Below are 16,699 nucleotides of genomic sequence, written 5' to 3'. Positions count from 1 at the left end.
CGCAATGAAGACACCAAACATTTTGCTACGGTTAGGGTTAGGTTTAGAAGAAGGTTTATGGTAAGGGTAAAGTTTAGGGGTTAAGATAGAGGTTAGGTTAAGGGTTAGGGATAGCAGGAATGAAATATGTTACTGTTAACCGTTAGATATATCTGTCAAGAACCTACAGACCATCTTTTGGGACTCAAATGGAGTGTCACTTAAGAGTTGGCCCCCGGACCTTAACCCCAAACCTATTGACACTGAAGAGCAGAGAGACAGCTGGCTCTAGAGAAACATGCTTTTCTTATCTTGATTGTTGAGTCACTATTGCAACAGTCAAATATTTTATGATGGTTGCAACATGGTTAAATGGTCGATATGGTGAGTTTAACATGGTTCTCTACTGTGCTGTGTAGAATATAACTCTGTTCTAGAGTAGAATTCTGTTGTACTCAATCCGCTGTACACTACTCTTCCCACTTCATTATTTCCCATGCTCTTCTGTGTTGTACTGTACACTACACTTGCCACTTCATTATTTCCCATGCTCTACTGTGTTGTATTGTACACTATTCTTGTCACTTCATTATTTCCCATGATCTACTGTGTTGTACTGTACACTACTCTAGCCACTTCATTATTTCCTATGCTCTACTGTGTTGTACTATACACTACTCTTGCCACTTCATTATTTCCCATGCTCTACTGTGTTGTACTGTACACTACTCTTGCCACTTAATTATTTCCTAAGCTCTACTGTGTTGTACTGTATACTACTCTTGCCATTTCATTATTTCCTAAGCTCTACTGTGTTGTACTGTACACTACTCTTGCCATTTCATTATTTCCTAAGCTCTACTGTGTTGTACTGTACACTACTCTTGCCACTTAATTATTTCCTAAGCTCTACTGTGTTGTACTGTACACTACTCTTGCCACTTAATTATTTCCTAAGCTCTACTGTGTTGTACTGTATACTACTCTTGCCATTTCATTATTTCCTAAGCTCTACTGTGTTGTACTGTACACTACTCTTGCCACTTAATTATTTCCTAAGCTCTACTGTGTTGTACTGTACACTACTCTTGCCACTTAATTATTTCCCATGCTCTAACTGTGTTGTACTGTACACTACTCTTGCCACTTCATTATTTCCCATGCTCTACTGTGTTGTACTGTACACTACTCTTGCCACTTCATTATTTCCCATGCTCTACTGTGTTGTACTGTACACTACTCATCATGATTACAGTCTTACATTTTTATTTTCTTATGATATGATTATTATGCTATAAAAGAGTCCTCAGCCCTACTCTGCTTTTCTCTACCCATGCTTTTTGTCCTTTGTAATCCAGGCAGAATACTGGAGTTGACTCTACGCTAATAGTGGAATACCAGACCCCTAACTGCAATTACATAAAAAAAAAAGCCTATTTTCCCTGGCAGAGTGCCAAGTTGGGGCCAACCCATCCCTGTCACACAGAGAGTTAATACTCTTGGAAATGGGGCACTATGAAATAATTTCCAAGAAGACAGATTGTTAACTGTTTCCTGGCCAGACTCATGCTGTCCCATAGGAGAAGTGATGTGTCTCAGGCTGCAGCCAGCCTTGTCATGGTGATGTTCACTGCATGCTGGATCTGTTTAATAAAGTCCTGCTGCTCTTTTGAGGTCTGTTTAACGGTTTAGCTGTTTCGTTCACAGCTGTTGAATAAAGTTATGCTTTTCTGTTTACATCTGATTAAAAAAAGTTATGCTGTTTTGGTTTACATCTGTTTAAGAAAGTTATGCTGTTCTACATAGATCTGTCAATAGAAGTTATGCTGTTCTACATAGATCTGTCAATAAAAGTTATGCTGTTCTACATAGATCTGTCAATAAAAGTTATGGTGTTCTACATAGATCTGTCAATAGAAGTTATGGTGTTCTACATAGATCTGTCAATAGAAGTTATGCTGTTCTACATAGATTTGTCAATAGAAGTTATGCTGTTCTACATAGATCTGTCAATAAAAGTTATGCTGTTCTACATAGATCTGTCAATAGAAGTTATGGTGTTCTACATAGATCTGTCAATAGAAGTTATGGTGTTCTACATAGATCTGTCAATAGAAGTTATGCTGTTCTATATAGATCTGTCAATAGAAGTTATGCTGTTCTACATAGATCTGTCAATAAAAGTTATGCTGTTCTACATAGATCTGTCAATAGAAGTTATGCTTTTCCGGAACAGCCTCTTCACAGTTGATGTTAAGACTGATGAAGCTGCCAGTTGAGGACCAGTGAGGCGTCTGTTTCTCTGACTAGACACACTAATGTATTTGTCCTCTTGCTCAGTTGTGCACCTGGGCCTCCCACTGGACCCAAAATGCAGTTTTTAACCATTACAGACCTACACGATACTCAGCAAAAAACCTGTTGACTTGTTTATTATAACAGAGGATTTTAACATCCACATAGATAATAATACAGACAATAATGCCAAATAACATTTTGCACTACTTGACACTTTTGATCTCACTCAATATGTGAAAGAGCCTAATTCTACAGAAAAACAACATTAACTACCACAGCTATGCAGATGATCCTCAAATATATATGACTCTCGAACCGTATGACAACAGCTCAATAGACTCTCTGTGTCACTGTATAGAGCACATAAATACCTGGAGGAACCAAAATGTTCTATAATTAAAACAAGAATTAGTAAAGAGATGGATTCTCGGGCCCTTAAAATCAGGGACCAAGTGTGTAATCTTTGTGTAATTCTGATAGACTCAGACCTCACATTTAACAGTCATGTCAAAGCGGTCACCAAAACAGCATACTATCATCTAAAAAATATAGCCAGAATCAAGTTTCCCAAGGAGACTAAGAGAAGCTCATCCATGTTTTTATCTCTAGGAGGGCTGACTACTGTAATGGCCTCTTAACTGGACTCCCCAAAAAGACTGTAAAATAGCTGCAGTTCATTCAGAATGCTGCTGCTAGAATGTTAACCAGGACCAAGAGAACAGAGCACATCACTCTGGTTCTTAAATCTTTGCACTGGCTTCCAGTCAGTTACAGAATAGATTTTAAAATGGTACTTTTAGTATATAAATCACTGAATGGTTTAGGGCCCAATTACATTTATGATATGTTTGCAAGTAAGCAAGTTTATATAGCACAATTCATACATAGAAGAGGTTATTCCTCTGATAGCACCAGAACTTGCTTTACAAAACAATTATGTAATGATTGGTAAAATATAGAAAAATAGAATAAAAACTAAATAAAAACATACAGTGGGGAGAACAAGTATTTGATACACTGCCAATTCTTTTTTTTATAAGGGGATGAAAAAGTGTTTAGTGACCTGCTTTGTTGGAGAAAAAATGTATTAAAAAAATAAGTTCCTGAGTCGGCTTCTACCGCCGTCAATTGAATGGCCTCCAAAACAGGACAGGCAGCAGGGCCTGCAGCTTTAACAGTCAGTCAGAGCCCGTTTCAGCCCAGGTGAAAGCCAGGCGGTACACAAGGCTGCCTGACCCACACGGCCCATGTAGGGAACAAAACTGCCTTTTACCGTTGCGTAACAGACACGGCGTGTCCAAAATGACAGCCTACTCTTCTCCCGGGTCACCGCATGGACACGGGGGTCTGATCGAACGTGGGCGCACTATGCAGAGAATATAGGGTGTGATTTGGGACGCCATCGCTGGTCCACATTGTGACACGCTCCGTAAACTGACCAGGACACAGTTCCACCCCATACCCGGTGGTGTGGACAGCGCGGGTCCTCAACGGTTAAAGGTTGCGTGACAAATGTGTGCTGTTATTATGATGAGGTGTGACATGCGAAGGCGCGAGGAAGAAGTGATACCACCCGTGAGTTCCCGCCATTTCCTCTTTTTTTTGTTTCTTTTTTCATCTGCTTTGTCTTGGTTCATTACTCAACATGGACTTCCCCGTTCCCCCTCCATGTCCTGTGTGTGTGTGTGTGTGTGTGTGTGTACCTACCTTCATCCCAGCAGCAGCAGCAGGGCCACTGGGGTCGACAGCCTGGATATGACAGGGCTTACTGCCACGCACCACAAACCCCCAGCCCACCGCATCGCCCATGATCTGTAACACACACACTTTCAGAAATTGTCTCTAAACATGTCTTTTCACACACTGAAGTTGTCCGAATTGTGTATTATAAGCAATTTCAGGGAGACGGGTAAGTTTTCTCACAAAACAGTTGCAAAACTGTTTTCCCCACGTGATGTTAGATTCCAAAGATTACACATCAACAGTACAATGGGAGACTACATTATCAACTTTCAAATGAAGGCGCTGGCTCTGACCAGGTAACAGGTGGCTGGTAGACTCTGACCAGGTAACAGGTGGCTGGTAGACTCTGACCAGGTAACAGTGGGCAGGTAGACTCTGACCAGGTAACAGGTGGCTGGTAGACTCTGACCAGGTAACAGGTGGCTGGTAGACTCTGACCAGGTAACGGGGCTGGTAGACTCTGACCAGGTAACAGGTGGCTGGTAGACTCTGACCAGGTAACAGGGCTGGTAGACTCTGACCAGGTAACAGGGCTGGTAGACTCTGACCAGGTAACAGGGCTGGTAGACTCTGACCAGGTAACAGGGCTGGTAGACTCTGACCAGGTAAGGGGGCTGGTAGGTTCTGACCAGGTAACAGTGGGCTATTAGACTCTGACCAGGTAACAGGAGGCTGGTAGGCTCTGACCAGGTAACAGTGGGCTGGTAGACTCTGACCAGGTAACGGGGCTGGTAGGTTCTGACCAGGTAACAGTGGGCTGGTAGACTCTGACCAGGTAACGGGGCTGGTAGGTTCTGACCAGGTAACAGTGGGCTGGTAGACTCTGACCAGGTAACGGGGCTGGTAGGTTCTGACCAGGTAACAGTGGGCTGGTAGACTCTGACCAGGTAACGGGGCTGGTAGGTTCTGACCAGGTAACAGTGGGCTGGTAGACTCTGACCAGGTAACGGGGCTGGTAGGTTCTGACCAGGTAACAGGCCTGGTAGGCTCTGACCAGTCAGACCAAATTGTTATAATTAATATGTGAACATACCACCATCAAGTGTCAGTGTGTGTGTCAGTGTGGGACTGTGTGTGTGTGTGCACCAGTGTAAATAGCTCTCTTTGTCATCCTTAGCATGTGAGCAGTGATTGTACAAGGGGATGTACTGTGTATGTGTGTGTGTGCATGTTTGTGTGTGTCCGGGTTTGCGTGACCACTTGTTTTACTATAATTGTGAGCACAAAAAAATACCCAAAAAGGGTGGTAAAACAAAATGTTGAGGACAAAGACGTCAGGCACAGGGCCTGGGGGAGGGGCCTGGGGGAGGGGCCTGGGGGAGAAGGTTCTACGGGACAACTGCGTCTTCCAAGGCTGTCTGACATGACGTGTTTTTAGTAAGTGACTCTGGCTTTGAAGACGTGCGCCTCGTGAGTCTACGTTGACTGAGGGCTCAAGGACAAACACATGGCAATTTCAGTCCTCAGGACAAACAGGGCAATGAATAAAAAGGGATTTATTTGCAAGTTTAATAAAGAGTAGAGTAAGTTAATTGATAAGAGTAATGAAAGCTACCACTATGGTTTTGGGTTAAGGTGGGGGGGGTTTGTGCGTACAGTTAGGGGGAGGGTTAGGCAAAATGGGAATTTCTTTCCGTGGTAAAACTGAAATGTGTGCGTGTGAGACGTACTGTGAATGTCTTCTTTATGTAGGGGCCTCCTGGTGTCTGCAGTTCCTCGGGGCTCACTTGTCTCTTCAGCACTGCAAGGCAAACATATAGACACACTGTTAGTGCTTAATATTCATAGACACGACCAAACACACACACACACACTACCGCACAGTCAGCACACAAACACAACAGTGCCTTAAGAGGGACTGCTGAGATGGTTTTAGAACGTCTAGTGTGTGTGTGTGTGTGTGTGTGTGTGTGTGCATGTGTCTGTTCATTGTGTTGTAATCTTGAACTCATACAGGAGGTTTACTCACCAGCACAGATGGACAGATACCCCAACGGATGTGCGCCCATAACAAGCAGTTGTGAATGAGGGTGACTACTGTGAACTCCATTAATCGCTGATGAACTCGACAAACCTTAAAGTAAACCCCAGTTCTAAATCTACTCCCAAGTCCTTCTCTAGACCAGACTGCGGGGAAATGCCCAAAAACCTTGCTGGGACCTATTTCTCAGGTCCCCATGTACACACATGGATGTGGCTCATACGCACACGCTCAGTACTAATCTGATCAGGAACTACTAATGGACTGTGCGGTCAGGCAGATGTATCTATCAAACCTTATCTAGCAGTTCCATTAGGTTGTTAAGTGACTAAAGCCATCGCGTCGACGGACATCACCAGATCCCAGGTTGAACGCAATAGAGGGGTCATTATGGAATGCTGACTCCGGATCAGTGGTTGGTTTATATTGAATGTGTACATAATCTGGCTGAACTCAGTGGCTAAACAAGCACCAATCTTATGCTAACGCTAACATCAGCTGCAAAGCGTTGTACACCAGTCTTTCAACATATGCATCACACTAAGGCCATAAAAAGTAGTTGACTTCATGTTTTTACAGTAGGCCTCTATTCCCATGAAAAAAGACTCATCTGAATAGGAGTCTATCCCAGATTTTTACACCAATAAGGTCTTAAGCATTTTCCTAATCTGTTCACTTCTTTGTTATTTTATTTTTATTCCTTGCCAAAATCAAGCTGTTAAACAGTTTCTCCGGCTTTCACATCCATGTAAATTTCTACTTCTCTTGTTCAGAACTGCTAATAGTTTGTGATTCACCAAAAGGCTATGGGGTGTTAAACAAAATTGCACTTTTTCTAATCTCTTTTTCAATCCGTCCTGGTAAAGGTCAAGCTTTCATTCAACCACAAAATGCTGATGTGAATTTGTTGCTATCGAGTTATCGAGCAGATATGATAAAAATGTATGCTGTGTTAATGAAACCCCATTATTCTCAGGCCAAACTTGTGTAATGGCATAATGCAGATGCCACAACTCCATTTCCCTTTGCCACAGTAAACACCACTACTCCGACTGCTGCTAAATGTCTCAGTGGGAGTCATTAGCGACGATAAAAATAGCCCCTATCTGTCCTGCTTCTCTGTGTACTGGTTTAAATAGCCCCTATCTGTCCTGCTTCTCTGTGTACTGGTTTAAATAGCCCCTATCTGTCCTGCTTCTCTGTGTACTGGTTTAAATAGCCCCTATCTGTCCTGCTTCTCTGTGTACTGGTTTAAATAGCCCCTATCTGTCCTGCTTCTCTGTGTACTGGTTTAAATAGCCCCTATCTGTCCGGATTCTCTGTGTACTGGTTTAAATAGCCCCTATCTGTCCTGCTTCTCTGTGTACTGGTTTAAATAGCCCCTATCTGTCCTGCTTCTCTGTGTACTGGTTTAAATAGCCCCTATCTGTCCTGCTTCTCTGTGTACTGGTTTAAATAGCCCCTATCTGTCCTGCTTCTCTGTGTACTGGTTTAAATAGCCCCTATCTGTCCGGATTCTCTGTGTACTGGTTTAAATAGCCCCTGTCTGTCCTGCTTCTCTGTGTACTGGTTTAAATAGCCCCTATCTGTCCTGCTTCTCTGTGTACTGGTTTAAATAGCCCCTATATGTCCTGCTTCTCTGTGTACTGGTTTAAATAGCCCCTATCTGTCCTGCTTCTCTGTGTACTGGTTTAAATAGCCCCTATCTGTCCTGCTTCTCTGTGTACTGGTTTAAATAGCCCCTATCTGTCCTGCTTCTCTGTGTACTGGTTTAAATAGCCCCTATCTGTCCTGCTTCTCTGTGTACTGGTTTAAATAGCCCCTATCTGTCCGGATTCTCTGTGTACTGGTTTAAATAGCCCCTGTCTGTCCTGCTTCTCTGTGTACTGGTTTAAATAGCCCCTATCTGTCCTGCTTCTCTGTGTACTGGTTTAAATAGCCCCTATATGTCCTGCTTCTCTGTGTACTGGTTTAAATAGCCCCTATCTGTCCTGCTTCTCTGTGTACTGGTTTAAATAGCCCCTATCTGTCCTGCTTCTATGTGTACTGGTTTAAATAGCCCCTATCTGTCCTGCTTCTCTGTGTACTGGTTTAAATAGCCCCTATCTGTCCTGCTTCTCTGTGTACTGGTTTAAATAGCCCCTATCTGTCCTGCTTCTCTGTGTACTGGTTTAAATAGCCCCTATCTGTCCTGCTTCTCTGTGTACTGGTTTAAATAGTCCCTATCTGTCCTGCTTCTCTGTGTACTGGTTTAAATAGCCCCTATCTGTCCTGCTTCTCTGTGTACTGGTTTAAATAGCCCCTATCTGTCCTGCTTCTCTGTGTACTGGTTTAAATAGCCCCTATCTGTCCTGCTTCTCTGTGTACTGGTTTAAATAGCCCCTATCTGTCCTGCTTCTCTGTGTACTGGTTTAAATAGCCCCTATCTGTCCTGCTTCTCTGTGTACTGGTTTAAATAGCCCCTATCTGTCCTGCTTCTCTGTGTACTGGTTTAAATAGCCCCTATCTGTCCTGCTTCTCTGTGTACTGGTTTAAATAGCCCCTATCTGTCCTGCTTCTCTGTGTACTGGTTTAAATAGCCCATATCTGTCCTGCAGCAGTGCAACAGTATTAACAGTCTCTATCTGTCCTGCTGCTCTGTGTGATGGTATAAATAGTTCCTATCTGTCCTGCAGCTCTGTGCGACGGTATAAACAATCCCTCTGTTTTAGTGCGGAGTGCAGTGCCTCAGGCCAATACATTGGTTTCTGTCCCGCCTCAGTAGGCGTGTGTGCAGTTTAAGCATTGCTATGTGCTTTTGCGAAGACAAAACTGGGGAAATCGGAAACCATGGAACAACACAAACAAATTACAGAAGCTGAGAAATAAATCAGATTTTATATGGCCCTAAAATAAGTTACAAGGAGGTATTACAACAGAATCTCATAAATTTACCTTGAATTACCCGAAAAGCTTTTTCAACTGTTTGCACGTTATTCATCAAGTCTAGTTGATAATAGTAATATGTTGTGATAATTGTCTGGCTATATCGCCTAGCCCTGACACACAAAAGGAAAAAAGGATAAAAATATTAAATAAAACATTATATATTTTTTCGCATCTAAATCACTGGATGATAGTCATGATTCAGAACTTTTGAAAGTTGTATTTCACAAGACAATATTTAGGCATATGCTGTTTTGAAGATTTCTAGGAAAGTCATCATAAGAACATGGTCACCACAATATCATAACTACTAATGGCTAATTATTAAATGTTCCAGGTGAAACCAGAACAACTCTCTCACTGGGTCAAAGTGTTTACTGCACACACACACACAGCACTTCTTTACTCATGGTCCAGGGGAATCTATGTTAAAGACAGCTGCGCACTGCCTGATCTGGCCCTCTGACACAGCTTGCTGTAAATAAGGAAGTCGATGTTCTTTGGGACTAGTATTCTCTGTTAGTCTTGCGAAATACAACTTTCAAAAGTTCTGAATCATCAGTTTTTTTTTTAAATACATATTATTTTTCCTTTATCAATTTTCCAATTTTATCTTAATTCAAGTTTAGATAATTCACATTTTGAGTGTAAGATCAACTGAGAAATCACTTTTTCCTAACCTTTTCTTGCTGAAGAAGTCCAAAGGTGTTGGAGGGCACTGTACTTCCAAGACACCAACCTCAAACGTAATCTCAAAGAAGTATGATCTGACCAAGTGACCAGCGCTATCCTTGTAGGAATTTTTGTAATAACCAGTTGAGCTTCGTCCACACCAGGCCAATTTAGAAAACTGCTATTTACATAATTACAATACAATTACATTTGGAAGCAAACCTTTTCACACGTAATGTATGTGATTATAGGTCGTATTTCACAGAAATCTGAAAACACTGGGTCATTATATTAATTTGTTGTTATTTTTAGGCAAACATTGATGCAAAACACCTGAAAACAACATCTCTGAATAGACCTTATTACAGATTACTGCCTGAATTAATAGACCCTTATTACAGATTACAGCCTGAATGAATAGACCCTTATTACAGATTACAGCCTGAATTAATAGACCCTTATTACAGATTACAGCCTGAATGAATAGACCCTTATTACAGATTACAACCTGAATGAATAGACCCTTATTACAGATTACAGCCTGAATTAATAGGCCTTATTACAGATTACAGCCTGAATGAATAGACCCTTATTACAGATTACAGCCTGAATTAATAGGCCTTATTACAGATTACAGCCTGAATGAACAGACCTTATTACAGATTACTGCCTGAATGAATAGACCCTTATTACAGATTACAGCCTGAATTAATAGACCCTTATTACAGATTACAGCCTGAATTAATAGACCCTAATTACAGATTACTGCCTGAATTAATAGGCCTTATTACAGATTACAGCCTGAATGAACAGACCTTATTACAGATTACTGCCTGAATGAATAGACCCTTATTACAGATTACAGCCTGAATTAATAGGCCTTATTACAGATTACAGCCTGAATGAATAGACCCTAATTACAGATTACTGCCTGAATTAATAGGCCTAATTACAGATTACTGCCTGAATGAATAGACCTTATTACAGATTTCTGTCTGCATTAGTAATAGACCTTATTACAGATAACTGAGGCCTAATAATACATATTGCCTGTTTGTAGTTAGTGCCTTAAAGTGTCCAATGCTCTTCACTCAGACTTGGTAACTATGTTTTGGCAGAAACTCAGGAGAGAGTTTAACAGGAAGACATAGCGGAGGACTCCCCTGTGGCTTTCCTGCGATATCCATGGACACACAGACACACACACAACCACACAACCACACAGTCATACAATTCACAGGATACTGTGCAAAAGCTATATTAAAGGAGTTCCGTTATGCCAGCTAATGAAACATTTATGGTCACAAACAAAACACTCTTTTTCTATGACCTAACCCTGGAATCCAACCGCCTCTGTTGACCTCACCACACAAACTCTCTCTGTTGACCTCACCACACAAACTCCCTCTGTTGACCTCATCAGACAAACTCTCTCTGTTGACCTCACCACACAAACTCTCTCTGTTGACCTCACCACACAAACTCTCTCTGTTGACCTCACCACACAAACTCTCTCTGTTGACCTCACCACACAAACTCTCTCTGTTGACCTCACCACACAAACTCTCTCTGTTGACCTCACCACACAAATTCCCTCTCTGTTGACCTCATCAGACAAACTCCCTCTGTTGACCTCACCACACAAACTCTCTCTGTTGACCTCACCACACAAACTCCCTCTGTTGACCTCACCACACAAACTCCCTCTGTTGACCTCACCACACAAACTCTCTCTGTTGACCTCACCACACAAACTCTCTCTGTTGACCTCACCACACAAACTCCCTCTGTTGACCTCACCACACAAACTCTCTCTGTTGACCTCACCACACAAACTCTCTCTGTTGACCTCACCACACAAACTCTCTCTGTTGACCTCACCACACAAACTCTCTCTGTTGACCTCACCACACAAACTCTCTCTGTTGACCTCACCACACAAACTCCCTCTGTTGACCTCACCACACAAACTCCCTCTGTTGGAACAGCCTCTCTCAACAGCCTGCTCTTTCCTTCAGGTTTGTCTGACGGTGGAATTCAATCTCATCCGTATGCATCAACACATGCAGTCACACAGAGTTGAGTAATCTACCAGACAACAGAATGAATCCTGGATGTATGTAGAATAACAGACAGTAGAACTAATCACTGATGTAAATAGAATAACAGACAGAAAAAAACAAATCCTGGATGTAACAGACAGAAGAAGTAATCCTGGACATCTGTAATAAACAACTGACAACTGACAATCTGTTTACAACTCCGCTGCACATGACTGAAGACCAACGGGTCAAACCAGAAATTGTTCACTTCAGATATGACATCGCGGCCCTGAGATTGTATCACAGATGGTCACCTCGCTGCTGTAAGCACTAAAAATGTGCACAGACAGCAGTTAGGCCCAGGCTGTGAATGTGATGCCGGGGCTCTGAACTAAGGCCATGATTCAGAACACTCTTGAGTGTGCAGTTGTCCTCAGATTGCCAGCATACTGGGTACCAGGGTACCAGCAAGACGCAAACTGCTGTGCAAAGGGTTTCCTACCTGTTTGTCTGTGTGTGTGTGTCTGTGTGTGTGTGTGTGTGTCATCTAACCTGACTTGGGGTTGCACAGCACTGGGGGGCTGCCACTGAGGGGGGGGCTGCTGCTATAGTAACCACTGCTGCCACAGCTACTACTCATACTGCTTCGACGCACTCCCATCATCACCTTGATCTCCTTAGTGGGACTAACTGAGGGAGGAGACAGGCAGACCCAGGAGAGAGGAGAGGAGAGAGGAGAAAGAGACAGAGGGAGGAACAGCCAAAGAGAGAGAGAGGGGGGGACAGGGAGGGAGAGAGAGAGGGGGAGGGACAGAGACACAGAGAAAGAGGAAAAGAGAAAAAATAAAGAGATAGGAGAGATTGAAAGACAGTGAGAAACATCTTGATTATTTATTAAATATTTACTCAATGTTTTTCCTGCCAATAAAGCAACATTTATTTGACTTTGAGTGACCAAGAAAGACTGGGAGAGAAATGAAGGCAAAGAGAATATCCATGTTTGCAGGAAAAAGATGGTGTAGAACATTTTTTAAATGGACGTGTTCCAAACAGATGTTCTGAGACTATTGTTGACTCCCTTAAGGTCAATATTAATGTCTGTTTTTTTTTTTTATGGAACCTTATTTCCTAAACAAGGCAGTACTTTTTTATTTTACTTCTAGCCCATTTTCCTCCCCAGTTTGGTGATATCCAATTCATATTTAAGGCCCTACTTTACTTCCTAGCTGTCTCAGAACAATCAATGTCGACACAAGGGTCTTCTGAACCACATTTCATCTTGTTCTGGTTCTTATCACACAACTCACTCAACCAGGAAGTCTAGTCTGGAATCTTTACGCGCCAGAGGAAACACTCTCCGGGATTTTATCTCGATTGAGCTCACAGGCGCACAGGCTGCCAGAAGCTGTTATTGTGACAGATCAAAGTAAAGTTACAGAGTTGAGGGATTGTTTTTGTGGCTCATTCCAATGAGAAAGTTAATAATGAGTAACCTGACTCTGGTGCATTAATCTCTGGTGTATTAAGTCTACCTGACTCTGGTGTATTAAGTCTACCTGACTCGGGTGTATTAAGTCTACCTGACTCTGGTGCATTAAGTCTCTGGTGTATTAAGTCTACCTGACTCTGGTGTATTAAGTCTACCTGACTCTGGTGCATTAAGTCTCTGGTGTATTAAGTCTACCTGACTCTGGTGCATTAAGTCTCTGGTGTATTAAGTCTACCTGACTCTGGTGTATTAAGTCTACCTGACTCTGGTGCATTAAGTCTCTGGTGTATTAAGTCTACCTGACTCTGGTGCATTAAGTCTCTGGTGTATTAAGTCTACCTGACTCTGGTGCATTAAGTCTCTGGTGTATTAAGTCTACCTGACTCTGGTGCATTAAGTCTCTGGTGTATTAAGTCTATCTGACTCTGGTGCATTAAGTCTCTGGTGTATTAAGTCTACCTGACTCTGGTGCTTTAAGTCTCTGGTGTATTAAGTCTACCTGACTCTGGTGCATTAAGTCTCTGGTGTATTAAGTCTACCTGACTCTGGTGCATTAAGTCTCTGGTGTATTAAGTCTACCTGACTCTGGTGCTTTAAGTCTCTGGTGTATTAAGTCTACCTGACTCTGGTGCATTAAGTCTCTGGTGTATTAAGTCTACCTGACTCTGGTGCATTAAGTCTCTGGTGTATTAAGTCTACCTGACTCTGGTGCATTAAGTCTCTGGTGTATTAAGTCTACCTGACTCTGGTGCATTAAGTCTCTGGTGTATTAAGTCTACCTGACTCTGGTGCATTAAGTCTCTGGTGTATTAAGTCTACCTGACTCTGGTGCATTAAGTCTCTGGTGTATTAAGTCTACCTGACTCTGGTGTATTAAGTCTCTGGTGCCTCAAGTCTACCTGACTCTGGTGCATTAAGCCTACCTGACTCTGGTGCCTCAAGTCTACCTGACTCTGGTGCATTAAGTCTACCTGACTCTGGTGCATTAAGTCTAACAGACTCTAGTGCCTCTACCTGAAAGGAAGCTGGTGTTGCCTCCCTCTGAGTTCTGTTTACGGAGGCAGAAGGGGCTTTCGTGGCTCTCTGGGATGGTGCGACACCGCTCGTTCAGGAGCTCCATCAGGCGTCTCCTCCTCCTGAAGTTCAGCCTGAACTGGTACAGCAGACCTCCATCCACAAAGTGGTGCTTGTTGGTCACTGTCGGCGAGAAGCACAACAGAGAAACCATTCTTCGAGTGCTGCCGCAAGAGATGTGCAGTTAAAATTACTTTACTGTGAATACAGTAGCTGTGGTTAGTAGTTGCTCATCAGCGAATCAGTGACATCAACCAGAACCGGGGGGAAACAACTTTCCTCACTTACAGTTTGTCTGCCGCCCCATGAGTGCTTCTCTGAGTGCTTCTCCTTTGACTGCGTTCAGTGACTAATAACCTTTTCGTTAACAGTCTACAGACTGGCTTGTAATCTTCAAAAAGAGAGGGATGCAACTCTTTGTTCCACGTCAGGTCTCTTCAGAATACAGACCTCTGGAGAAGTTATTTATTTGTATATTTTGATCCCCATCAGTGCTCGCCCAACGCTTACTGGAGAATAGGTGTCCAAAATGCTGCGTGTCTGTAAAAGCACTTTGTGACAACTACTGATGTAAAAACAGCTTTATTAAATACATTTGATTGATTGATCAACACAAAGGTGTCCGTGTACAGTTAGTACGAGTTACAAACCGATCACAGCAATTTAAAAAGGCTGACTGGAATTGTCCTAACTTTTTAAACCATAATCTGGTATAACAAACCTCTAAAAAAGCCTTTGTTCAGTCACCTCCATGGTCCCAAGGGGATGGAGAGAATTACAAGGTCTAATTATGTTTATTCATAACTCCATCGCCATGGCGTTGATCTGCAACAATCAAAAAAAATCTGATAACAAAATGCCTGAAATATTTACAAAACAACACTTCTCTGTGGACTCCTGATTATGTTTGTCCATGTATTGACCAACAGGCTTTTTTCCCATGGCAGCGCAGGGCTGCTGCACAAAGAGCCTATCCGGCAGGAATGCAGGTTTTCTGTCAGGCAAAACAAAACGGACAATGTGGAGCCATCCAGGCCCGGCTGCCATTGTTTTACAGGCCCGTCATTTAGGGCCATCTGTGTTTGTATGTGAGGGTGCGTTTTGAGTGTGTGTGTCTGTTTATGTGTGTGTTTATGTGTGTGTAAACGTAATGGGGGTAAATATGAATGCAATTACTCAAGTCTCTCAACATTCTCACAATTCTGTGTATTGTGACACTATAGGGCACTTGTACAGCGATTCGATGTCCCCAACATTCTGCCGACCGGCTTATTGCCACAGAGGCAGACGAAGAAACATAGAAACAAATAAACAATAACGACTGTGTCAAAACCGTTTGTCAAAAACAGAATCTTGACAGCACGGGTTCTTTGTCACAACACGTTCTCCTGTCTCTGTCTTCGTGAGCTACACCAGAGGAGGAGAGGAATGCAGCCCTTCGACTCAGTGTGGGAGGCGGGCGACAGCCCAGCTGTGACGCAGCCCTTCTGGGGTTGAGCGCCGTGGATGCTGCGTTGTGTAATGAGACCAAGAACCGCTCACTGGACAGATCGGCCTTGTGTCGTTTTCTGTGCTGCAGGGAGTGGATGGAAGGATGACAGAGACTATGTGGACTATGGTGGATGAGGGAGATTATGGGGGAAAGGCTGCATGGGCCTTCTGGTTCCCACTGCCGTCATGTACAGACACGATACACGGAGAAACACAGAGATACACAGAGAAACACAGAGATACACAGAGAAACGCAGAAATACATGGAGAAACACAGAGATACACAGAGAAACACAGAGATACACAGAGAAACACAGAAATACATGGAGAAACACAGAGATACACAGAGAAACACATAGATACACAGAGAAACACAGAAATACATGGAGAAACACAGAGATACACAGAGAAACACAGAAATACATGGAGAAACACAGAGATACACAGAGAAACACAGAAATACACGGAGAAACACAGAGATACACAGAAATACACAGAAAAACAGAAATACACTGAGCAACACGGAGATACACTGAGATACACAAAGATACACAGAGAAACACAGAGATAGGGCATAGAGTAGAGAGAGGTGTTTCATCCACACAGAAAAGGCTTGACTCCTAGCACTAAGGACAGATTGTTGGACAGATGCATGCTGGGTAGAAGACAGAGCGTAGAAGTGTGAGTTGGGTGTGCACTCGTCATTAGGGAGTGTGTGTACATTTGCGTGCGCATGTGTATCTCGGGCCTGTGTTTGTGTTTGCAGTACGTGCAGTCGGTGTGTGTGTGTGTGTATCTGGGTCAGTTCACACACTGTTGTCCAGAGATGAACAGCTGAGCTCTGTTGGGAAACACCCGGACCAGAGGCCAGAGGGATAATATCCATCTGTTACTGACAATCACCTCAGGCCTTCCCGGCCGGTCGACAATCGTCCCCGCTCAGCTGCAAAAGCAACAAACCTGTTGCTGAGGCAAAATAAGATTTCTGCTGATGCGGGACATCAC

At 43.0% G+C, this 16,699-nt stretch overlaps 1 protein-coding gene across 1 annotated transcript in view; it reads right to left on the bottom strand.

Moving 5' to 3' along the window:
- Positions 1–16,699, bottom strand: part of deptor (DEP domain containing MTOR-interacting protein) — a 30,627-nt gene that overhangs the window by 2,308 nt on the left and 11,620 nt on the right. The window contains exons 6-9 of the mRNA XM_010880427.4: positions 14,144–14,326; positions 12,193–12,330; positions 5,691–5,761; positions 3,985–4,089 (exon numbers count right to left, since the gene is read on the bottom strand). Of these exons, the coding sequence (XP_010878729.2) occupies positions 3,985–4,089; positions 5,691–5,761; positions 12,193–12,330; positions 14,144–14,326 (497 nt within the window). The remainder of the gene's footprint in view (positions 1–3,984; positions 4,090–5,690; positions 5,762–12,192; positions 12,331–14,143; positions 14,327–16,699) is intronic.

Source organism: Esox lucius, chromosome 16 (genome assembly GCF_011004845.1).
Source record: "Esox lucius isolate fEsoLuc1 chromosome 16, fEsoLuc1.pri, whole genome shotgun sequence".
In the NCBI taxonomy this organism is placed as follows: Eukaryota; Metazoa; Chordata; class Actinopteri; order Esociformes; family Esocidae; genus Esox; species Esox lucius.
Note: the sequence above shows the minus strand (reverse complement) of the source record. Positions and strands in the feature narration are given on the sequence as shown.